A 27,027-nucleotide genomic window follows, 5' to 3' on the forward strand; every position below is an offset into this window, starting at 1 on the left:
TTCATAAAACTGCATTCAATACAGAAAATGGTCACTACGAATTTTTGCGAATGTCTTTCGGACTCCGTAACGCCCCAGCAACATTCCAACGGGTTATGGATAATATCCTGAGAGGTATACAAAATGAAAAATGTTTGGTTTATCTTGACGATATAATTATATTTAGTACAAGTCTTCAGGAGCATCTAGTTAATTTAAGAGAAGTGTTTCAAAGATTAAGAGATTCAAATTTCAAAATTTAAATAGATAAATCTGAATTTTTAAAGAAAGAAGTAGCATATTTAGATCACATCGTAACGCCAGAATGTGTTAAGCCGAACCCAGACAAAATAAACGCTATAAAAAATTTTCCAATACCCAAAAATACTAAACAATTAAAAGGATTTTTAGGACTTTTAGGTTATTATAGAAAATTTATCAAAGATTTTTCTAAACTTACTAAACCACTAACTATTCGCCCAAAGAAAAATACTGAAATCAATGTAAGCGGTTCAGATTACATCCAATGTTTTGAAACTTGTAAACAACTTCTCATAAATGAACCCATATTACAGTATCCTGACTTCTCCCGTTCTTTCAATCTCACTACAGATGCTAGTAATTTTGCGCTAGGAGCCGTACTTAGTCAAGGAAAGATTGGATCCGACTTGCCAATTGCTTATGCAAGCAGAACTTTGAACAACTCAGAAATCAATTACTCCACAATTGAGAAAGAGTTACTGGCAATAGTATGGGCTGTCAAATATTTTCGCCCGTATTTATTTGGACGACGCTTTATTATTATTACTGATCATAAACCACTACAGTGGTTATTTTCCTTAAAAGATCCCAACTCTAAACTAGTAAGATGGCGTTTGAAACTAGAAGAATATGATTATGAAATTATTTATAAAAAAGGATCTTTAAATACAAATTGTGATACATTATCCAGAATAGAACTAAACGTCAACGAAACAAAAAATTTGGAAGACACAAAAAATATTTTTGAATATACGGCAACACTCAATGAACAAGCTCAACAAGATCTTAATAATGAACCAGATACAGAATCGCTAATTGTTGAAATAGATGAAGATAATAGACAGGAAGAAAACCCTGATGACGGTGAGACAATACACACCAATGTAGAAAATCCTACTCCCGAATTTCCTATTCCGAAAACCCTGTAAACATGGGAATTAACCAAATTTTTATCTCTAAAGTCAATTTTCATCCGGCTAGTCCCACTATAATCAAATTATTTGATAAAAGGCAAAGAATTCTTGTCCAGTTCTCAAAAAACAATTTTGAGCGTGATGTTATTGATTTTATTAAAGAATATACCATACCCAAAGTAAAATCTCACCTTTATTTTGAAGACCCAGTATATGAGAAATTTAGGGTTGTTCTCCAAAAATATTTTAAAAATTCTCAAATATCATTTATTAATTGCACTAAGAAACTTATCGATGTTCCTATAAACGAAATTAAAGAAATAATTCAAAACTATCATGAAGGCAAGCAAAATCATAGAGGTTTATATGAAACGGATAACCGAATTAAATCATTATATTATTGGCCCAATCAACGAGCTTCTATACAAACTTATATTAATGAATGCGAAATATGCCAAATAACAAAAATATGATAGGAATCCCATAAAGCCAATATTTAGCATTACTTCTTCAGCAATTAAGCCATTTCAGATTTTACATTTAGATTTCATTACTCTTGAAAATACCAAATTTCTAACGATAGTCGATTCCTTCTCCAAATATGCCCAACTTTATAAACTTAATTCTTCTCAAGGTATCGAAGTAGCAAACGCTTTGATTAGATACTTTACTCATCATAGTATTCCAGAACAAATAATTTCAGACAATGGTACAGAACTAAAAAATTTAGTCATTAAAGACTTATTAGTATTACACAAGGTAAAAATCCACTTTATCTCCTCCCAGCATCCAGAATCAAATGGTATAGCTGAAAGATTTCATTCAACTATTATAGAACATATTAGGTTACTAAACAATAAAAATGAGTATAAATCCGACCCAATAGAACAAAAAGTAAACTTTGCATTATTAGCTTACAACAGTACTATCCACGCCGTAACAAAAATGAAACCCCATGAACTAGTTACGGGACAGTTAGACACCAACTTCCCATTTAACATTGACCTAAAGCAACAATTAATTAATAATTATATTTCTAATCATAAGGTTAAAATTAAATTATTATATTCTAATATTAACAGAAAATTTTAAGGAAATAAAGCAAAAGTTATAAATAAAGCAAATGAAACACGCGAGGAATTACCAAAAGAAATTCCTACCGAAGTATTTGTCCAAAACAGACAAATAAAAGAAAAAACTAAAAATAAATATAAAAAAAAATATTAAATCCATTAAAAAATTTAAGAAAACAGCAAAACTTACTAAGCGGCATAAAAATACTACCGAGAACATTCACCTTTCAAATGTAAAACGACCTAAACGGAAAACTTATATTTTTCCAGGTTCGCCACAATCGGACATACAACAGCCGAAATAAACGAAATCGCCCACAACCTAGGCATTCTGCCTATAAAATTAGGAACGGCAAAACTCCAAAAATCTAGTCATACATTTGTACATTTTTATAATTTAAAACCACTTGTAACTGAATATGACAACCTGAACAAGCAATTTGAGTATCTTAAAAATAACATTTCTAACAGCAAATTCTTTAGATCAGAGACGTACAAGTACGTTAATATTATTCAATATATAAAAAATAGCAAACAAGAAAAATTTAGCGGTCTAAATATTCATATTAATTTAACAAGAAGGAAAATAGGTTTGATTAATGGTTTTGGTTCAATAGTAAAAGCAATCACAGGCAATTTAGACTTTAGACGCCGAAGATGGCGAGAAGATAAATTTAATACTAGAACATTTGAAAATTAATCAACTAAAATTAGAACATCAGATACTTAATCAATATTCTCTCAGTCAACAAATCATAGATAACTTCAATAAAAAACCATTCAAGATATTTAAACAAATGAAATAATCATTAAACAAAGATTTTTGAAATAAAAAACACTGTCGATTTTCAAATCAAATTTAAGAACGTTATTTATCTAAAAGACATGTTCAATGATCTCATTATCACATATAATGCTATACTTGATGTAATGGAGACTGTAGAAAATTCTATTACTTTTTGTAAGCTCAAAACCTTACACCCTAGTATTATCCAATCTAGTGACCTATTTCGAGAGTTACAAAGAATCTCTTTATTTTACAAAACACAATTACGATTTGAATTAAAACACGAAAATATTTTAGATTTTGAATCCATTCTGGAAATCACCTGTAAAATAGAGGAAAACCAAATTCAATATTTTCTGACAATTCCTATCGATTTTGAGAACATCTTTGATCTCTACTATTTATTACCTATACTCACAAAAATTGAGTCAGAATTTGCAATAATAATACCTAATACAAGATATTTGTTAAAAAATAAAAATACAATAATACCTCTCAACGACATCTGCACACACGGTAAAATTTTCCAATATCCAAGCCGTCTACAAAATAACCAAGAACACCTATGCGAAAAAGAAATAATCTTACAAGAAAATTCCAGTAATTGTCAATATATTAAGGCAGACATCCAAGGCAATCACATCGAAATCATACCAGAGATGAACCAGTTTTTGGCAATATTTCCTATGGAGGAAAAATTAACTTTCAAATGCTCTGAAGGAATTCAAATTAAAACACTGACAGGCATCTTTCTGATCGAAAATACACAGTGTACAATCCTTTTCAGAAACCAAGAATTGTTGTTCCAAGATCGAACTTTTGGACAACCAATATTAATCACCGAGCCGAAATTAAAGTTTAAAGAGTTATGCGTTTCACCTATGAAAATAACTGAAGAATTTAAAATTAAAAAAAAATCCCACAAACAGAATCACACCCATCATAGAACAAAGAGAAAATTACCACATTCCCAGCATTTGGACGATCATATTATATCTTGCCATCGTTCTAATAATCATCTACATCATCTATAAGAAAATAACGATAAGAACAAGAAAAGAAACCAAAAGAAAGGAAGGCATAAGAATATCAAACATACAGGACCCAGACGATTCTAGTTCGAAAATTCACCTCCCACAAGGAGCCTCAATCTAGGCTGGATACCCCCTATTATCAGAAACTGCAAACGATTCGTTGAAGCAATAATAAGCACGGCCAATAAACATATACCAAGAGGCTATGGAAAAGAATACATTCCTGGTTGGTCCTATAACAGCGAAGAACTGCTCCATAGCCTAGATCTAACGAGACAACAAAAATGAACGGAAACTGTAGAAAGTCTTAATTTTCAAACATCAAGTAGGCAAGAATAGACACACTACTAAGAAAATTAGGAAGCGGAACTTTCGTAGCAAGGATCAAAACAACAATTAACCCAAACACTATTGCCTCACATCTGGTATCGATATCTAGGACCCCGAAAGACAAGCCACACACAATCAAGGTAAAACGAGAGCTCAAAACTTTAAAATTCCAATCTACAGAAACCGAATACTCCCGTCCTTTCACTTGCGAAGAAGTCACTATAGCTCTCAAGGATGTAAAGCCCCAGGTTTTGACAATATTCATCCCGAATTCTTAATTAACAGCAGCAAATATACGAGAGAATGGATGGCTTACTTTTTCACAGACATTATGAAGACCGGTACCATACCACATGAACTCAAACGCTCGAAGGTTATTGCCATATTAAAACCAGGAAAAACAAATGAACAACCCTAAGAACTACAGACCAAAAGCCCTACTATTGACAACGCGACGTTCAAGCTACTAGAACGATTTACCTACAACAGAATTAGTCCAAAGATACTTAATCAATACCGGTTGATCAGGCAGCTTTCCGACCGAAAAGAAGCTGCACAGATCAGGTTCTTTCACTTACCACATTTATTGAGGCAAGATTCCAGAGAAAACTTAAAACTGCAGCCGCATTCATAGACCTAACAGCGGCTTACTATACAGTCTGGAGAGAAAACAAGCTCCTCCGTACAATCTCCTATAAATCCACCACTCGAATATTCAACAGCATGCTAGCCGACCGAACGATTCAAGTAGTCATGGAAACCGACATCAGCACCCCAAGAAAACGGAAGAATGGACTGCCTCAGGGATCTGTCCTAGCTCCTCTTCTCCTTAGCTTGTACATCGTTGATATACCAGAAACCAGATCAAGGAAGTTTGGTTACGCCGATGCAACAAAGTTTAAGTCATTTAAAGAAACAGAAGAAATCCTCACGATGGACTTACACACAGTGGAAAAGTATTTCCATAAATGGAGGCTCCAACTAAACGCTACCAAAACAGAGGTTTCCAGTTTCCACCTAAATAACAAGCTTGCAGGAAGAACACTCAACATCCAATTCGAAAACACCACACTCGTCTACAATTAAACACCAAACTACCTTGGGGTGACTCTTGACAGAACCCTATCTTTCAAGGAACATCTATCAAAAATAGCGAAAAAACTTAAATCCAGAAACAACATCATCCAGAAAGTGTGCGGCACAAGATGGGGAGCATCGGCTTCCACCTTGCGATCATCTGCCCTGGGCCTTGTCTTCTCAACCACGAAATACTGCTCTTCAGCCTGGCTTAACAGCCCACATATACACAAAGTAGATGCCCAATTGAACAATACAATGAGAATGATTGCTGGCGTTATCAAATATATCCCTACGCAATGGCTGCCAGTACTGAGCCACATTCCACCACCCAAACTACGGCGCATACACTCCCCGACTAGTGAGTACCGAAAGATACTTAGGAACGAGATCCTGTCAATCCATCAAGATATAGATGCTGCCAACGTAACCGTCGATGCTCCAGACGACCGCCAATAAAAACAGCACAGACTGCTGTGGAAAATAAGTTCAACTTGACGACCACTTCGACTCGAGAATGGATGGAACAACAAAATAGCAACTTACCCTGCATCACACAAAAACTACCAGGTTTTGACTTACCACCCAACACATGGACTGTGCTGAACCGAATCAGAACCTAACACGGCAGATGCGGTTACATGATGCACAAATGGGGTAAGCAACCATCCCCACTCTGTGACTGCGGACAACCACAAACCATCTGTCACATCACAGAACAGTGTCCCAAAAGATCCTATCATGGCAGGTCAGAGGATTTCCTAATGGCGACTCCAGAGTTAATAGACTATATAAATAAGTTAGATGTTCGTTTGTAAACCTATGTATTACGTTTTATACAAAATATATGTAAATTTAAATGTAAATGTGTCAAATGTCATATGATCATACGATAAATAAATAGTTCGAAAGATCTCATATTAATTTCTCTTGCGCAATGCAAGATTGCATAAGTCTCTGCTTGAAATATAAGGGTTTATTCTCTTAGTAGAATTGAGATGTATAAATTTCAACAAATAATAATAAAAATCCCTGTGTATATAATCCCTTTACACGTTGTTGCGTTATATAAATGGTAACCAAATGCTATTAAAAATATCAACGGTATATATGTACTAAAACATGGCCGAAAAACTTACCTTTTGTCCTTGGTTTACACTGGCATCTTCCGGCGTTTTCTTTTTTTTCTTTTTCTTTCTAGCGGATTCATTACTATCATTGCTACTATCGCTGTCACTCTCGGATCCGTTTTCCAAATTGTTGCGAATCGCGTCAGCAACAACTGCATCAAGTTTATCAAGTTGATCTGAATCGAGATTGAAGCTGAAATAATCTTCTATTAGATACACAACTCATTGGTATGTTTAAATGTTATGTATAATATAATAAACACAGACATTTATCACAAATAAATTGGTATATATATATATATAATATATTGAAAAAATTGTATTTTATTAATTTTATTTTTATTTATAATAAATGTTGTAATTTTTAAAATATGTGGTTCGTTGTTTAATTTAATATATACCTCAGCTAGCTCAATTATGTGTTCTAAGCAATCTGTCACTGTGTGACGTCGACTCTGTAGTCTCCTGGTAGAGTTCAAAAAGAAATTAAACCAAAATTTACTTTAGACTTTTGATAAATTAACCCAAATGAAGCACGTTATTTATTAATATTGAACAAATTTAATATAAACAATAAAATTCGTCTGCAACTTGGGTTGCCTTTAAAAATTTACAAAATTAGGAATCGTATAAATCTTAATGTGGTTTAGTGTCGTGACAATAAAAATTTATTACAAAATGTGGAGACTCTCTACAAGTACCTAAAAACTAAATAAATATTGCAACTTTATAAAGTGTTTAAATGAACTATAAAGAAAAAGAAAATGAACACTTTATTCCGCTGACTTTTAACTTGCATTCAAATATAATCAAAATTTCAAATGATCCCCAAAATTATTATCCAACCTCACTTTAAAACAGTTCTGATTTATTTAAAGAAAACTAACTACTCGCAAAATAATCGGTGAAACTGGAATATCAATCCTCTCTTCGGAAGTTAAGGTACGTACTATTCTATTTTTTAATTTAATGATCATTATTATTTTCAATTTTTTTAAGGCCTATCGCAATTATGTTAATTCATGAATTTTAATTTTCTCAATTTAAATGACATTTCTGTACTCCAATAATAATTTATAAGTCAAATTGTTTCTCTTACTCTCTGGAACAAATTCTGGATATCTCTGCTGCGGAAACTGTGGAAAAACTAAAATTCTAATTAGACGAGTTAAAAAAAACTCCCGACCTATTCCACAGTTTCAGGGCTCCCCTTCGTCGAAAAATCCTCGTCGGCCTCCCCAAAAAAACCTATTATCCGTTGCTAACAGCAACCAACGTTCTTTTTCTTTTCGTCTTCTATTTTTTTTAAACCATAAAACTGTCCTGTTCTGACACATTTGTCAATCCACATTAATTTCTCATAATCACTTTAATCACATCTAATTTGGGAATTTATAAAAAAAAATGTTCAGATATAAAACTTATTCTATTACAATGCTAATACAATTTATTCTTTTCATCTCCACATCATTGTAATTTCTTATTTAACAAAACCCCTATTAATTTAGCTCCCACAGACTTGCTTGACAGTTTATTTTCTGACGTTTTTTTAAAATTTCTATGTTTAAATATTTTTTAAGAATTCTTCTTTTTTTGTTCTTTTTAAGGTTTAGACGATTCACCTATACACTAGGCAACTATACTATTCAGAAATTATTAACACTATACCAGGTAAGTCAAAATTAATTTATTTAACAATTTACTAATCTTTTTCTCTCTTTTATTTCAGAGTCGAACCCACATTGTGATGGCTTCATGAAATTCATGAACAACAATATCATTTCAATATATATATATATATATATATATATATATATATATATATATATATATAAGAAAAAAGAAGTAGGTACTGGTGACTCGTTTGGTAAAAATATATAAATGTTTTGGATCGGTTGAAGTCAATAAAAGGGGCTATTGGTTAACTATTTATTATCTCGAGCTTACAATTGTGTTTACAATTATTATCAAGAGCTGCTAAAAAAGACAAAATATCTTACAAAGTTGAACTAGAAAGAAAAAAATTTTTTGTTAACTCACCAAATAAAATTAGTTTGGTTAATAAAATTGCTGCTAATACATCTCAAAAAGAATTAATACAAAAATGTCCTTATCTAATAAATGCTTTCCTGAAATTTTCTTAACACAAAAACAATTGAATTTATAAATAAGTTAAAATAGCGACCAATTACAAATAAGCCTCAATGTCATAAATTAAAATTTATGACCATTTATGGCCAACTTAAAATTTTTATTTTTGACAATTATATTGCCAAAAATAAAATTTCAGAAATTTTTGCCAGAAATTCAAAATCTAAGCAAAATTTATAATTATATTATTTCTTTATAATTTATATGTGAAACTTGTAAAATATCACATTTTGATTTAATTTTCCATATATCTGTTACATTTTTTCTGACATCTATCAATTTTTACTGTACCATCATTTTAGACAAACATTTTCTGGAATAAACTTATATAACTCAGTAAGGGATAAAAAAGAAAGCGGATATTTTAAAGTACCAACACGACATCAAATCTCTAACTATTGAGATGGTTAAACTTCTTGTAACAAGTACAGGAAAAAAGCTATTAAGGTCTTGTAAAGTAGCGTCGATATACAGATGCTACTTTGCAAGACGATGCTAAATTGATGGTATATATATATATATATATATATATATATATATATATATATATATATATATATATATACATATACACATATACCCGCCACGATAGTAGACACACGGGCACATTGAGCTGATACAATCCTGGGCCGAAACACTTGTTGCACTGTTTATGCCGAAAAGGGGACAGATGAGAAAAGTAAACAATGAGACTAGCAAAACTTGTTTAGTTAGTTTAATTAAGTTCAATGCAGGTCGAGTATTTGTAAAAAAAAGTGCTATGAATATGTTTTGTTTTGATATTAGTTTACTCCTAAAACCTATCAGAAAAACAATTCTAATTTAATATAATTATTTATGTCAATTTAACAAAATGCGTTCAATATTAATGATACTTCAAAAGTTTGTATTGTAAAATGTGTGTAGTTTATACTATTTTAATAAAAAAAAAACATATTTTCGAGGTGATTTATTTTATACTAAATTACAAGTAATGTTTTTTGAAACAAAAACAACGAAATTCTTCCAAACTAAAAATATATTTCAAGAAATATAAAATAATACATAAATATAAATAAATAATACAAACAAAATATTTACAAAATATGCTCAAAAAGTCCACCCTCCTGGGCAAGGCAGTAACCCAAACGGTCATAAAAACTTGACCGTACATTAGCAAGCGTGTTAGGGCTAATATTTTGGAACGCACGTTCAATTTTTAATTTAAGTTCTTCCAAATTAGTAGCTCTGTCATGACCATAAATGGATGATTTGACGTGTCCCCATAAGAAAAAATCATTGGGTGATAATTCCGGTGATCTCGCTGACCACAAGATAGTTCCTTGTCTTCCGCATATTAGACGATTTGGGAAGGTAATATCTAAATATCGCCGCACCAAAGCATTGTTATGTGCAGGGCACCCGTCATGTTGGAACCAGATGTCATCAAATCTGTCGCCAGCGATTCTATGAATTTCCGGAACAATTTGCTGCTGTAGTAGGTCCAAATACTTTGCTCCAGTTAGGTTTCCGTCTATAAAGAATGGTCCAATCATATTATCTCCCAAAATTCCACCCCATACGTTTAACTTTCGGGGATACTGTGTTCGCACTTCGAAAAAACGATGTAGATTTTCCCGAGACCAATAACGTATGCGGGATGAATTATGACGATTTAGTACTGGAAATGTCGATTCATCCGTACAAACAATATTGTTGAGAAAAGCCATGTTTAGCCTTTTCCATTACCGTTTCACAAAACTCCATGCGTCGAATATTGTCCTCAGGAAATATTTCATGACTTTTTTTGATTTTATATGATCGATAACCATTTTTCTTCAAAACTCTTCTAACTGTAGTAGCACTTGTGCCTACTACCTCAGCAACTTCATTGCAGGACATTGTAAGATTTTCATTGACACACGCACAAATCATCACCTGTTTCTGTTCGTGATTTTCATCAAAAACAGGATCACGATTGTGACTGCGAGGGTTGACGCATCCCTGCCTTTCAAAATTATTTACTACACGCCATACCGTTTTTAATGCAGGAGTTGGACGGTCTTCAAATGCACCGGCAAATAATTCCTGAATTTGTCGAAGCGTATTACCTTGGTAATACCATTTGACAATTTGAACTTTTTCCGCAGCTGAATATTCCATAATTAAAAATGTATTTTTTTGAATGGAAAAACAATTCTGAATAGTTTCGCTACCCACTTGATTCTCCGCAGAATTCAGTCATAAATGAAATGCCATGCGATGCTATCTGTCATCGACGACGGCTGAAGTCGAAAAAGAATATAGACGCTTATAGAAGAGCAGTTCAAATGGGCGATTTGGTTACGGTTTAAGAGGGTGGCTGCATAAACTCACAGCGTGGTGCCGTGGCCGTCGGCTTAAAACTATCATGAAAATTTCATAATGAAATATGTAGTTAGGGGGAAGTGGGAAAGGAGTACGAACGGGTAACTTTGCATCTACGCCTAAACAAATTTCGATGCCATTGATTTGCAAACTGTCTTTTTTTTTTTTGTTTTTTCACAATAAAATCTTGTATTTTCAATAAATTAAATTCTTAAATTTTTAATTTTAAAACTTAAAAATGTATGTTATTTACAATATTCAAAGTATTTATTTTTTTAATTGTATAACTTTGAATTAAAAATTGGTTTGTTCCAACACAACGAAAAACCGTCACATAACTTTTTATTATACTGTTTTTCTGCCCAGAAATTAACATTTTAAAAAAAATTCAATTTAAAAAAAAAGTATTCAATGAAACTTTTTACTAAATTATGAAATTTTCCATTTCGCCAAAACTTCTAAACTTCCATTTCATCCATAATTTTTCAATAACAACAAAAACCATTCCTGATTTATTTTTGAAATAACAAAACAAACTTTTACATTAACAGTACATTTTAATGAATAGTACCTATATGTGAAAGTTTTTACGCTGTATGGGTACTATTTAATCTTGTTTTAAAATAACAACTAGTAGTATCTAAAACATAATTTTCACAATGAATGAATATTGGTGAAATTATTACAATATAAATTACTGTTATTCAGAGATTGCATAAAAAGTCCATAAAAAATGGCGATAGTCTTTCCTACTTCACACCAATTGCCGTCTGTTGATATTTCTCTAAAGCTTTGTAAACATTAAGAAATGCACGAGAAAAATTAAGGACAAATGCAATGAAACGATTAAATTGTTATTTATTTTTCATGTATATTTGTTGAATAGTCCACTGATAGACAAGCTTATACCATTTCCTAATGAATATGAATAACAACAAATGAAAACGCATAACATCATTATAATAAATTTTAGGAGTACTACATGAACAAGTAAAAAATAAATGTAAAATTATTTGTATTTCTGAGAAATTAATTTATGTTTCGAAATCTTAGTATATCTTAGTATATATATATATATATATATATATATATATATATATATATAATATATATATATATATATATATATATATATATATATATAACTGTTTTGGATGGGTTGGAGTCAATAATAGGGCTATTGGTTAACTATTTTTTTATTCTCGAGCTTTCAATTGTGTTTACAATTATTATCAAGAGCTAAAAAAGACAAAATACTTACAAGGTTGAACTAAAAAGAAAAAACAATTTTTGTTAACTTACCAAATAAAAATTAGTTTGGTAAGTAAAAATCACTGCTTACATGTTCAAAATATTTTTTTCCGCAGCTGAATATTCCATAATTAAAAATGTATTTTTTTGAATGGAAAAACAATTTTGAATAGCTTCGCTACCCACTTGATTCTCCGCAGAATTCAGTCATAAATGAAATGCCATGCGATGCTATCTGTCATCGACGACGGCTGAAGTCACATGTGAGAGCGGGCCGGATTAGCCCAGTGGATCAAATAAGATCAAATAAATATATATATATATATATATATATATATATATATATATATATATATATATATACATTATACAGTTATTTATTATGTTTGTTATCTGTTTGTTATTTATTATGTTGTTTCCTGACTATGAATTTTCAATAATACATTTATGTGAACTTCCTTGGTTTATCGGTCTGTCTACTTTAAAATAAAGGACTTTAATATTGTACAAACGTTTCAGCGAATTGTAATTTACAATGAACACTGTATTAGTATTAATACTATTAAAAAAAATAAAACTTATTCTTGGCAATAAGCTAACCTTACAACTAAACATGCTAATAGATGCGCAAGACAATCCACATGTAAGCTGTAGACGTTTATTCTAGAGCTCTATTGCAGAATACAAGCAAAGGTTGGCAATAAGCCAAAAAGTATGTGGATCTCAATTTAAGCATCTTATTTAAAGTTTTTAAACAAAACTTAATTTAAAAATAACTTTAAATCTTATTTAAACAAATTTTTATTTAAATAACCAATACTTTTATTTCTGCTTTTAAAAATTAAACATCGTTTCTTGAAACTATCCAACTGATCATTTGACTTTTAAGACCTTGTATATAAAAAACTACTAATTTTAGGGCAATAGGAAAAAATACTGCCGTTCATAGAATTTCATTGTCTATATAATATTGACAGAAAAAATATAGGTTTCCATTTAAAAAACAAATGGATGACGTCATGGTAATGTCATCACAATTACTTTAATCTAAATTAAAAGCAAAACTAAATTTAAAAATCGACCTATTTCGGAATTTCTTTCTAATATGTCACATGCATTTCTGAAATACTGAAGGTGGGTGCTCAATAGTAACACACTGTATAGACTGGAACACACTGTTCTATTAATTTGCTGAAAATTCATATGCTTTTTGGAAATATATTGAAAATTGCATTTTGCTATATTGAAAAATTATATTTGGGAGATGCTGTCCCAATGACCCATAATAAAAAACATAACCCTTCAAAACGAAAGAATGAATATTAAAATACAGATCTTCCATTTAAAAAATATGTATCTTTTTATTTATATAGTAAGATTGAGTTTGGGGCACCCCCTTTATTTTTAAGTATTGTAGCTGATAAGGCTGTAACACAGAATAATAAACAATCAGAATGCCCACTCTACTTGTCAACATAAGTACACGCATCTCGTACGCGCATTTCGTTCGCGCAGACTTAATCAGCCATGTTTTAAACGGAACCAGTGCTGTGCAGTGAAATTTTATCTGTTGTGTATAGAAAAATTAACCCGGTTTAATTTATTTACGGCAACCATAGACATAATATGCACTATTTTATTCGTACTTTTAGTTGAAGAATAGATTCAATTATTTCAAATTTACCAAATTATTAACCTCTAAAAATTTAAATTACAGTTCTGTCGTAGCTTGTCACAAATTTCTCAATTCGAGTCTATGTCGATCAATATGTCGATTTCTCAATATGTCGATCGCATGCTGACACACTTCAAAGGCGGCATCTGAGAGTGGGCATTCTGATTGTTATTTATTATGTGGCTGTACAATAAAAATAACATACCTGCTTCTGAAATTAGTATCACTGTTTGCATCATCGCTGTCATCGCTGTCACTAGAGGAGCTACTTAAATGTATGGTGGTTACTTTTTTCACTTCTTGGCCGCGACGCTTTTTTGGTGGTACAGTCTTTTTTATGTTGGACAAATTTTCAATATCACATAACCTAAAAACCATGTGCAAGTTATATACCTTAAAATTAAAAATAAAACCAAGTATCATATTTTAACACGAAACAAAAATTGCTGTGTAACTACATTTAGACAATATCCGTGAAATGACAGATTTTTACTAGTCGAATTTTAATTAGCTAGATAATATAACCATCTCCAACAAGTTTTTTAGTCTATCCCTATTTCTTCTTCTAGGTGTTTAAAAAGCTAAGCGATTCTTCTTCGTGTTGGATAATTATCGTTCTGGCGTTAAACGTGCCCTAACCATCTTGATCTACGTTTCCTTATTCTGGTTTTAATTAGTGCCATAATTATTAGACTTTCCCTAATAAATTCCTTCTATAATGCTATCCTTTTTTTGTGACTCCAATCATCCATCTAACCATTCTCGTTTCTACCACATGCATTCGGTGTTCCGGTTTATTTTTTAGTGGTCAACATTCAGTATTAGCTTCGACACTAGTAGGTGGATCGTACTAGATAAAGGAGGTAGACCAGGGCGCATCAACTTTCTATGCTTATAACTTTAAAACAATTAACTTTGGAGCAAAGTTATACAAAAATAAAATAGCGACAATTCAATTTTCTATAAGATACGGCTACTTAATAATATTTTACTTTATTAACCTTGCTGCAAAATAGCAATAAATACAAAAAAGAGGGGGAAACAAGCCTTTTAATATTCAAAGTTTTTCAACCACGCAGATTGCACTTAAGACCTTCATAATTCGTCTGGAAAATCTTTATAACATAATAAAACAGCCTACCAACAAATTTTATTAAAATATATTTAATAGCCTTCGCAAAATAATTTTGCAATCAAAATTTTTTTTGTTTAATTGAATTTGTTTAAAATCGTGCACAACAAAAACTAGATCATATAGAAGTTTACCAATGTTTTACTTAAAAAACGCACTTAACCTATCTAACGAACTTTATTAAATTGGAATTTGGACGGCTTGGAACGAGAAATAATCGAACTACTTGTGGATGAATCGAGAAAATACGCACTTTTCTGCAATAAACCTGATCCAAAAACTTTTAACGAATAAATGAAATGTGGAAGTGATCTTTACTGAGATTCCAAACAAGATGTGAAACATATTTTAGTCACTGAATCTACGAGAAGAGATCGGTTCCACCAAATTTTAAAATATTTGCACTGCGCCGACAATAAACAGCCTGTAAATGTCGACAAAATGTGGAAGCTACGACCACTAATGAACCTTTTAAAACGCCGCTTTATTGACAACTAGATACCTGAACAGAAGTTGAATTACGATGAGGTTATGATCAAATACTTTGATGAGCATTCATGTTAACAGTTTATTCGAGGTAGTGAATATATCGCAACAGGCGATTTTATAGCTGCTATTTGAAAATCGCAGCTACTGTCTGTGACAGTAGCTCAACCTCGGGGAACCAGCAAATCTCATGCCATTATTGAGGTACAAAGATTTTTGGAGGATGAAATTTTACCAAGAGATGAAAACCCCTAAACTGGTGGCGCGAACACAAATACCACTATCCCACTTTATTAATAATAGCACAAGAAAAATTATGTGCTCTGGCTTCCTCAGTAGCTTGTGAAAGGCTGTTTTCAAAAGCTGGGCAAGTACTAAATGAAAGAAGAAATAGACTCAGTGATAAGAAAACAAAAATGATATTATTTCTAAATTTGAATTACCAATATTGTGATAATATTGAATAATACCCTTACTTTGTTTATTGTACAGAATAATGGTACATAAAAGCTCATTTTTCTCAAAATTCAAAATGCTGGATGGATTTTTTTAGTATTGTACCATAAAACAGTACAATCAAGGTGATAACAATCGAGATAAAACCTGATATCGAGGCAACAATTAGATCCAAACATGTAAAATTAAAACTAATTTGCCAATGCAACTATCAAATAAAAAAATTAAAAATGATAACGACTAAAGCATCAGGTGTTCTTCTAGAAAAATATTTTCATTTAATTACAATAATTTCCACAAATTTTGTATATTACAAGTTTATGTGGTTTATTTTATTTTTATTGAATCATTTTTTATTGTTTCAGAAATAAATAATTATTATTATCATTATTTTTATCATAATAATCCTTCGCCGTCACTGTTAATTTCGTAACTATAACATGTGCGTTCATAAATAAGATTGCTACATTTAGACTGCGATTATTCTTTCTATCCCAATAATCCCAATAATTCTTCGCTGTTAATATATATCGCTACCCACTACATATTAACCGTTGTTATATATGGGATCGCAACAAAACTGTGCTATTGAAAAATAGCAGCTTGGTTCATTACTAATTCGGGGTAAGCCCATCAGATTTTTGTATAAAATGTTTTCTGCTTCTGGTTATTTGGTAAACTTTAATATATATCAAGGAAAATCCCAAGGGTAATACCACTTACGAAAGGGATTTTGGAAAACAGAATTCCTACAAGTTGTGAGTTATTTAAAAAAAAAGCATGATTTCGAGATTGAAAAAAAGAGGAGACATGATGTCTGTCATCGACAAAGAAGATGGAATATTAGTAAAGTGGAAGGATATTAACATAGTGACAGTAGCATCTACATGCCATGGCGTCAATCCAGTCACTCAAGTTATTCCTTCAAGTTCGCTATTCTCGAACCGAAAAAAAATTATTTAAGTACCACAACCTTACCTCATCTCTGAATATAATCGGTTTATGGGAGGCACTGAGTTCATGTACCAGCATATCTCCAGATACAGGATTTCAATTCATAGAAAAAAGTGGTAGTGGTCAATTTTTATTTGGCTACTAGATGCTGCTATAGTCAATGCTTGGGGTATATCCAAGAAGTGGAAAAATCAAACATAGCTTACCCATTTAGAATTCAGACAGTTAGAAAAGGTGTTAAAAGACCTGCGGTTGCTATCTATGTTAAGTTTATCTTCCAATAAAGTTTCAGATAACTTAAGATATAACAGAATAGACCATTTTTTTACAAACATTCCTAATAAGAGACGTCGATGTGCCCAAGAAGGTTGTAGTTCAAGTATTCACACTATATGTGTCAAATGTGATTTAGAATTATGCCTAGAGTGTAACATAATGTTTCACAGCCGACAGATATAATTTCCTTGTACAATAATTTTTTTATACCACAGCCGGTTAGCGTTACCAAAACGTAACGGCATTTTTTGAAAAAAGTACATATATTTGTGAAAAATACTTATAGTTATGTTTAATAAAGTCTTTTGACCAATATCTCTGATGTTTCGTTTATTTTTTTTGCAAAAAAAAATCCGCCGTTGAAGGGTTAAAGTAATGCAAATCAAATTATAAACCAAAGCCAAATAATAAAAACATTACAACAATTTGTCTAAATGTCTTTTACACATACACTAAAAACTAATAATAAACTTACCAATCTATATTATCGTTTAAGGATTTTTTATGCTTGGTCAATAATTTTTCTGGTAATCTTTCTAATAGTACGTAACAGTCATCTTTCTTATCTTTACTTGTATCACCTTCTTCGCTGTCTACAGCCGAAACTTCATTAACTCCAGAAATATTAACATCACTTAAACTTAATTGCCTAAAATACAAAATGTAATTATACTACGTTATTTACTAATGCCAAGGTTAAGGTTGTGTTTTTATATATTGCAAGTCACAAATTTATTTAGAAGTCTGTCTTTGTTCACAATACATGTTTCGTCTTTGATAAGACATATTAGATAGTACTAGATCGAAAAAAAAAAACAGAAAGTTATGGCGCTTGAAGTTAAATACCACATAAGAACAAAATTATTAATTGAAGACCATCCAATGGATTATATAGAGATAATTATAGAATCCACGTTAGCGAAATAAGAATTCTCAGAAGAGTAAAAGGCATTAGAAGAATTGACAGACAATAAATGAAGCAGTACGACCAAAAGTGAATATCGATCAATGAAAAAATAAAAGGAATACCGAACAAAATGGAAACAATCTTCTTCTTCTTCGTCTTCTAATGGCGCTACAACACTTTGTGAATCTTGAACTGCTTAACAATGTTCTTCCATTCTGTCCTGTCTGATACTTTTCTTCGTTACTGCCTGATGTTCATGGTTATAAGATCCCTCTCTACGTCGTCTATCCATCTTTTACGAGGCCTTTCTCTTGTTCTGTTTCCTAGGTGACCAAGCCAGTTTAGTCTTTGTGACTTTACAAATCTGACAATATCTGCGCTCTGCATTAGTTCAACCAGCTCGTGGTTCATTTTAATTCTCTACGAACCATCGCTGCAATGGGTTGGTCCAAATATCTTCCTTAGTATTTTGCGCTGAAATATTCTTAGTTGATTTTCATCGGTGGTTCAGAGGGTCCACGTTTCACATCCATATGTGACCACTGGTCACAAATGGAAATAATATATAAACAAAATGGATGGGAATCGACTAACTAAAAAATCCAGAATTACACACAAAATGAAAGAAGTTACAAACCCTTGAAAATATTGAGGGTTATTGGCCAAATGACTTCATCCCTTCAATGGAAAATGTATGGGATATATAGTATTTTTCATATAAAAATGCATGCACGTCACAATTTATATAAAGTGACGTCACTTATATTTAAAATTTCCAGAACGTTAACCTTAGAGTTCAAATTTTCCTAACACAGCTAATAACACGAAACCCATACGGAACTGCTCGATCTTTCATAGGCGCAACATGGTATAATAATAAAAAAAATATAATCATCATTATATTCGGAATTTTAGAATTATATTAATTAAATAACCCAAAACATTTGTTATTATTAATAATATAAATTTTATGAAATAACTCTTTAAGTCTAAATTTCCAAAAAATAATAATTTTAATTAAATATATTAAACAATTGTACGCAACTGATATGGAAATACTTCAAATTTTTTGACAGTTCAGCGTGTGGCAAAATTGTTTAAAGTGTTGCCGCTTTTTTGAGTAAGAATTTTGTTTATGTATTGATTTCTTACACAATTTGATCATAATATATTATATATTAATAAATTGTATTTATAAATACATATTAAATTTAGATTAATAGCTTTAAAAACTAATTATTGTTGTGTATTGTGATTGTGCTATGCCAAAACAACTAAATAGTCTGTAGAAAGCTGATAAGCTTTCATAAAAGATAGATTATTTTGAACAAGAAATAACGGCGGGACGTTTTTACTACTAAAGCTCTAAATAGAAGTAAGTTTAAAATTTAGAATATATAATTTTGTATTAAAATGTTTTCCTATGTATTTTAGTGTGTTGTCTTAAACTAAGTGTATTTACTGTTATATAATAGTTTGACAAATACTTGACATTTTAAAAATTCCTTACTTACTAACTATTCTGATGTTTTGGCAACGCTGTGGGGTTCTGACATCGTAAATCTTGAATGACGTGCACGCATTTTTATATGAAAAATACTATAAATTTATGCTTCCGATATATAAGTATATGTAGTTATGCTGTATATTATTATCAGTTAAAAAATAATTAAGTATAGCCGTAATAAATAGTATTGAAGTATTCCACAAGGAAAATCAATAAGCAGCCACCTATAAATACTTGTGCAACATTAACGTGAATAATGGTTCGTCTTGCTTTCGACATCCAATCTTTTCTCTGGTTGCTATTTAACATAAATAAGTCAAATAATTGTTTATACCTTTCAGTATTAAAGAACTAAACAATGCATATAAAAAAAAAAAAGAGCTCAGCTGCAGGTCCACTCGATCTTTCTAAAAAATTCTAAAAAATCGTCACCAATATACATACGCAAAACGAAGTTATTGCAATACTAAACAAACTAAGTCAGACCAAGCTATCTGGTAATATGTATTCTTTTATAAAAAACTTTCTCACAGATCGACCCTTGTCCGTGTCCCACAAGGATCTGTCCTAAACAGCTCACTATTTCTCCTTAGTATAAACGATTTAAGTTCCTTCATAAATGATGCTGTACAATATGGAATATATGCTGACGACATAATATTATTATGTCATGGAAAGGTCACATCCACCACAAACAATTTACTACTTCTTCTACAAGTGCTATCTCCGCGGCGGAGGTCGGCAATCATCATCGCTATTCGGACTTTTGAGACGGCTGCAAAGTTCATTTGATGTACATCCGTACCACTCTCTCAGGTTGCGCAGCCATGGCATTCTACGCCTCCCTATGCTTCTCTTTCCTCGGATATTTTCCTGCATAATCAGTGTGTAAGTGATACAAAAAACAATGACACTGAGACTGTAACTGTATAAAAGTGTCTAAGACTTCCAAAGAAAAGGATTGTTTTGAATGAACAATCTAAGAGAATTTGTATGAACGTTTACAAAACTCATCAAAATGATCCTGAAAATAGTTGTAAAGGCAGTATTATAAGAAAAGCGGCCTTTCTAACAGGAATTCCGTATTCTACCATGCGCGACATCGGAAAAGTGGTGTTAAAAAGAGAAAAACAAGATCGGATGCTGGAAAACCTAAACAAATTAATATCGTGACTGCTAAATGTTTAAGGAATTTGGTTTACGAGGAATACAAAAAAAATGTAATACCAACAATTGATATTATATACACCAAGCTTGTTGCGATGGGAAGAAGCTGCCCTAAAACCACTTTACGTAGACGGCTGAAAAAACTTGGGTTCAAATACAAAATCATTGATAAACGGTAGCTATAATGGAAAGTAAAGAGGATAGTACACTGGCGTTTAGATTATTTAAAAACAATTCAAGAATATCGAGACCAACAGCGGACTATATATTATTTAGACGAGACATGGTATGACACGCATGATACCGCTAGTAAGGGTTGGACTGATGGTTCACTTGCGTGCCAGTTGAAAGGAGTACCTCCGAATAAAGGTTCTCGGATGATTATTGTGCACTGTGGATCTGCAAATGGTTGGGTGCCAAATGGGTTAATGCTTTGCAAAAAAAAAAAAATAGAAAAATGTAGTGTAGATTATCATCAGAATATGAATTCTACTATATTCGAAGAGTGGTTTAAAATACACTACTTCCCAATATAACACCGGGCAGTGTGATAGTTATGGACAATGCTAGCTATCACTCAAGGCTTCTCAAAAAAATTCCTAACAGTTCGTCTTCAAAACAGGAACTAAAAGATTTCCTCTCAGAAAATGATTTGTATTTTGAAGACAACTATAATAAGAAACAGTTACTTGAAGTGCTTTGTACTAAAACTTATAAGAAACAATGTATACTGGACACTATTGCAATACAACATGGCCATATGTTTTGAGGTTACCACCTTATTTTTGCATATTCAATGTTTAGCACTGTTCTGTTATACAAAAAAAATACTGGTTGTTGTTTATTACTGATAAACTTTTGATTATTTACGATAGATGAAACCACATAAAAAATCAATAGATCCAGTTCAGGGTGCGATTTTAGGTCTAATTAATATGTGAATATTTAAACTTAGTTTTAAATAATGAAACATGTTATATATTCTTTATTATACTCAAAAATATCAAGAGCCAAGAAAAGTACCGTTTACAACTTTTTCTCAGAACCAAACTCCAGTTTCGATTATTATTTCCTAAAATAGTTAGGAAATGACAGGTAATCAAACTTAAGAATGTTATTTTATCTAATCAAAATTAAAAATAATAGAAGCACATTCAAAAATAATGACAAAATAATGAAATAATAACAAAATAGCCAATTTAAAAAATTATTTTAGTATCAGCTATGGGCACATCTGGGTCTAATTCTCTGCGGAAAGCTTGTGATCAGTGTCCTCATGTACTCGAGGTCTAAATTTTTATCATTCTCCCTTTATATCATTTTTCAGCTCATCTAAATTGTCTGGAACGATATTACGAACTATTGTGTGCCTTTATAGGTAGTACCAAATATGTTAAATTGGATTACGGTACAGACTAAATGCTGGACAATCTAAAACTTGAAGACCAACCTTTTGTAGGTATTACATTCTTACTATGCCAATGTATGAGTGTACGTTGCCGTACATAAGAACAATATTCTCTACAATAATTGATATCGGCACTACATATTCCCCAATATACTGATCAGCTGTCATATGAAACAAATTCTTTAATATACGTCCCACCTAATACCTTAATAAAACAATCTCTTTTTTTTTAATTAAAATAAGAGCTGGCAGCTCCTATGTTTCAATGACCAAAATCGTTCACTTGCGCGTCTATAAACTATAATATTGAAAGAGTGAGTAAATTTAAATACCTGGGATCGTGGCTTTTTGAAGACTGGGCATCGGACAGGGAAGTAAAATGTCGCATTGAGCAAGCTCGACAAGCTTTCGTAAAATTCAAGAAGGTACTGACTTGTTCAGAGTTCGATCTTCAACTGAGACTAAGGTTTACTAAGTGCTACGTGTGGTCAGTGCTGCTATATGGCGTAGAGGGCTGGACACTCAAAACGAGGGATATAAACAGATTAGAAGCTTTCGAAATGTGGCTCTATCGCCGTATCCTAAAAATACCATGGACAGCGAAAATCACAAATATAGATGTCCTTAAAAGAATAAACCAAGAACGCCAACTTTTCGAAACCATCAAGAAAAGGAAAACGGCGTATCTAGGTCACATCATGCGAAATGAAAAATACCAGTTCCTCCAACTTATAATCGAGGGTAAAATTGAAGGCAAGAGAGGAATGGGACGCAAGAAAATGTCCTGGCTCCGAAACATAAGGCAATGGACAGGGATTAACGACATACAATCTCTGATACATATTGCAAGAAATAGAGAATTAATGGAAAATGTGATCGCTAACATCCATTAGTGGATTTGCATCTAAAGAAGAAGAAGAAACTATAATACATCCATCGGATCCAAAAAGTAAAATCTGGACCAATTTGTAAAAGCGCAGTCGTCATTTTTCAATTAACATGTTCTCTTGCGAACCTTAAACGTGCGCACTGACATTCTAGAACTAACTTGATCATTACGAATACTGAAGAGAACATTTTGCAGTTGCCTGGTTAAATTACTCATTACACAATTACTCATATGTAAATAGTCGGTTGACCGCTCAAAAGGCAAATGATAAAAATAGAATTTTGACCTTAATTACTTCAATAAATACGTAGTAATACCTTTTTTCAGCAAAAAACACTAACTTTGGAATACTATGGAATTGTACACTTCTAATGGAGAACATACTTAGATATTAAAATTTTCTGCCAACGATAACAAGAGAAAATGTTCTACAAAAAATAACCTATGCTTCATAAACAGCATAACCAAAAAGATTAAATAATTAAATGTCATAAAAACTTACGTATCCGAATCTATAATAGAATCACTTAGTATAGAATCATCATTATTTAAGAGATCTAATACTTTGTCAGCCTCTTCTTCATCATTTTCTTTATCTGGGTTATCATTATTTAATAGATCTAAATCTTTGTCAGCTTTTTCTTTATCAATTTCTTTATCCGTGTTATCATTATTAGGCACTAGTTCCGGGAAATTTTGGTCATTAAGTAACTCTAAAAGTTCATCACCTAAGTCACTTGCAGTTCGCTTATCCGATGTTTCTATATTTGACTTTGTTTGCTCTGAAAATAATTCATCCTCTTCTTCTTTAAGCTCATCCGGATCAGACTTAATATAATAACAAATAGTGTCTTGAGAAGTATTATGACTCTGATTTCCTGAAAATGAAAATAAAAATATATTAAAAACAATCTTGAATTATTTTGTAGTTTTTTCTGAACACTAGCATACAATTTAAAATACTAAAATCTCTATAAAACCATTTCCTATTTTGTATTAAAAGCCGTTGACACAATACAGCAACAACTAAAAATCAATACAACAACCTAACATGTTTATTATTTGACCTAGCATATGCGATGTTTAAAATAGTCAATTTAACTTAATTTTATTCTAGTCCTTAACTTAATATATTATTAATTATAATAATTTATAATTAAATTTTTCTTCTTGGTCGTTATTCTCTTACAGGTAATGTGATTTCATAATTTCATGAGTTGATTTTTCCGATGTTCCTCAATTTCTCTCTAGCTTCTGTCATTACCGCACATTCTGAATGAAGAATTCTGGTTGTGACAATATGGTCACTATAACTTTTGAGGATGTACCTCTAACTATTTTACTTTCAGCCTTTGTCTTTATTGTAAGCTTCTCTCGTCTTTGTACTCAGTTATTTGTTCTTTTGGAACTCTAGATTCTAAGCATTCATCTTCAAGTAAACATCTCTAACGCATCTATGAGTCTTTTTATTTTTTTTTCTTGAGTGCTCAGTATTTCAGAGTCTACAGATAATGCTAACTGGAAAGCCAAGCTTCTTACGATTCTGATTTTGGTGTCGACGACTATTTCATGGATTTTAAAGACCTTCGTTAATTTAACCTTAACCTTTTTGTAATTACTGAGCTTCTCCTTGGTTGTTCAGTGGACCTTCTTCTAAATGTGCCTATCTTCTAGAGATATTGGCGACCACATTGACTCATCTTATTCTATTCACAGTGCGAAACAATCATCGGAGACGATCAGTTTGGATTCAGAGCCGGCATGGGAACGAGAGAAGCCCTGTTCAGTTTACTAGTTCTCGCCCAAAAATGCTACGACCAACAGAAAGATATATTTATATGCTTTATAGACTTCGAAAAAGCATTTGATAGAGTAAGACACGACCTACTATTAGAACGTTTGCAAGAAGTCGGTTTAGATGGAAAAGACATCAATATCTTAAAAAACTTGTACTGGAACCAAAACGCCAGAGTTAGGATCGAAGGTTCCACATCCGCAGAAGTAGAAATTAGGAGGGGAGTTAGACAAGGATGTGTTCTGTCGCCTCTGCTGTTTAATCTTTACTCCGAGTTTCTATTTAAAGAAGCATTGGAGGATTCCAAGGATGGAGTCAAGGTGAATGGCGTAAATATCAACAGTATCAGATACGCCGATGATACAGTGTTAATTGCGGATTCCGACGTAGGTCTACAACGACTCATCAACAAGACCAACTCGACCTGTGAGCAATTTGGTATGAAAATAAACATTAAAAAAACCAAAGTGATGTCAATCCGAAAAAATCAAAACGTACCTCAACCTTGCACAATAAATGGGCACATTTTAGAACAGGTCAATAGATTTAAGTACCTGGGATGTTGGATCGATAGCAGCCTAAATCCTGATCTAGAAATAAGATCGAGAATAGAACAGGCCAGAAAATCTTTCGAAAAAATAAAAAAACTGCTTTGTGATTCTCGAATAAAACTCGAAATTCGACTACGTTTATCAAAATGCTACGTCTGGTCGACTCTTCTATATGCAGTTGAAACGTGGACTCTAAAAACATCAACCGTAAATAAATTGGAGGCCTTTGAAATGTGGATCTACCGGAGAATGCTTAAAATTTCATGGACATCGCATACCTCAAACGAAGAAGTGCTGCATAGAATAGGCAAGGAAAGAGAACTTTTTAACACAGTAAAAGTTAGAAAAACATCATACCTAGGCCACATACTGAGAAATGATAAGTACCAATATGCCCAACTTATAGTGAAAGGAAAAATCGAGGGAAAGAGAGGCCTAGGAAGGAAAAGACTATCGTGGCTCAGAAACATCCGACAATGGACAGGGCTAAATTTTGAACAGCTAATAAGAACAGCTGAAGATAGAGAAGATTTTAAAATTGTAGTAGCCAACCTCCATTGAGGAGAGGGCACTTTAAGAAGAAGAAGATTCTATTCACAGCAGCTCGAAATAGATCGGTTACGTTAGACCAGTCCACTTCCTAATATTGCCAGTCAGGATATACGTCAGTGGACCTAAGTACACCCTATCACGTTGATTTCTGTTGAACGAATTTAGTTAGGTTAGGTAGAATTCTGTTAGGTCTGTCTATGATCATATTTTTTGTGTTTCCCTATATATATATATATATATATATATATATATATATATATATATATATATATATATATATATATATATATATAGATTTAACTTTCCTTAAAGCCTGCCGAGACCATAAAGTCATTCCCAAATTTCTGAAACTTAAACACCACACTTCTTCTTCTTCTATCTCCCAAATTCTTAGGAAAACCAGTTTTGCTCTTCTCCGTGAAGCTATTCATTCCACTAGACGAAAACTAGATGTCACAAATAGAAATATTTTCAATATCTGGTCTTCTATTCATTCTTTCAATGTACATCCTATATTATGGGACAGTTTCGACCGTATCAATACACAATCAGCCCTAAACACTTTCGAATCTAAGAGTGAAACTCAGAAGCGCAAATTATTGCATCTCATTTCCGAACAAATTCCAAAAACCTCAACGCTGGAACCCACTACAGTGGTTCATAACTTTTCTGATACCCCTATTTCTGCCATTGCCACTCAAGCTTTAGCAAAAGGTTTCAATTACTCTGTTACTCCAAGTCACATTCCAATTGAGACAATCATCTGTCAAACTGAAGAAGCCATCTCCAGTTTATCTTCCGAAGATGCTGAAATAACCAGACAAGACATCTCTAGAGTTCTTAGAAACTCAAAGCCTCCTGCTCAGAACATTAGCCAATCCGAGAAAAAAGCCCTGAAAGAACTTCGGTCAAATCCAGACCTAGTCATTCTTCCCGCCG

General features: G+C 32.1%; 1 protein-coding gene across 1 annotated transcript in view; it reads right to left on the minus strand.

Annotated features, from left to right (window-relative positions):
- LOC140431295 (uncharacterized) overlaps nucleotides 1–27,027 on the minus strand; it is a 223,185-nt gene that overhangs the window by 114,109 nt on the left and 82,049 nt on the right. The window contains exons 7-10 of the mRNA XM_072519228.1: nucleotides 23,693–24,068; nucleotides 17,788–17,961; nucleotides 14,214–14,375; nucleotides 6,595–6,778 (exon numbers count right to left, since the gene is read on the minus strand). Of these exons, the coding sequence (XP_072375329.1) occupies nucleotides 6,595–6,778; nucleotides 14,214–14,375; nucleotides 17,788–17,961; nucleotides 23,693–24,068 (896 nt within the window). The remainder of the gene's footprint in view (nucleotides 1–6,594; nucleotides 6,779–14,213; nucleotides 14,376–17,787; nucleotides 17,962–23,692; nucleotides 24,069–27,027) is intronic.

Source organism: Diabrotica undecimpunctata, unplaced genomic scaffold, assembly GCF_040954645.1.
Source record: "Diabrotica undecimpunctata isolate CICGRU unplaced genomic scaffold, icDiaUnde3 ctg00000626.1, whole genome shotgun sequence".
Classification (NCBI taxonomy): Eukaryota; Metazoa; Arthropoda; class Insecta; order Coleoptera; family Chrysomelidae; genus Diabrotica; species Diabrotica undecimpunctata.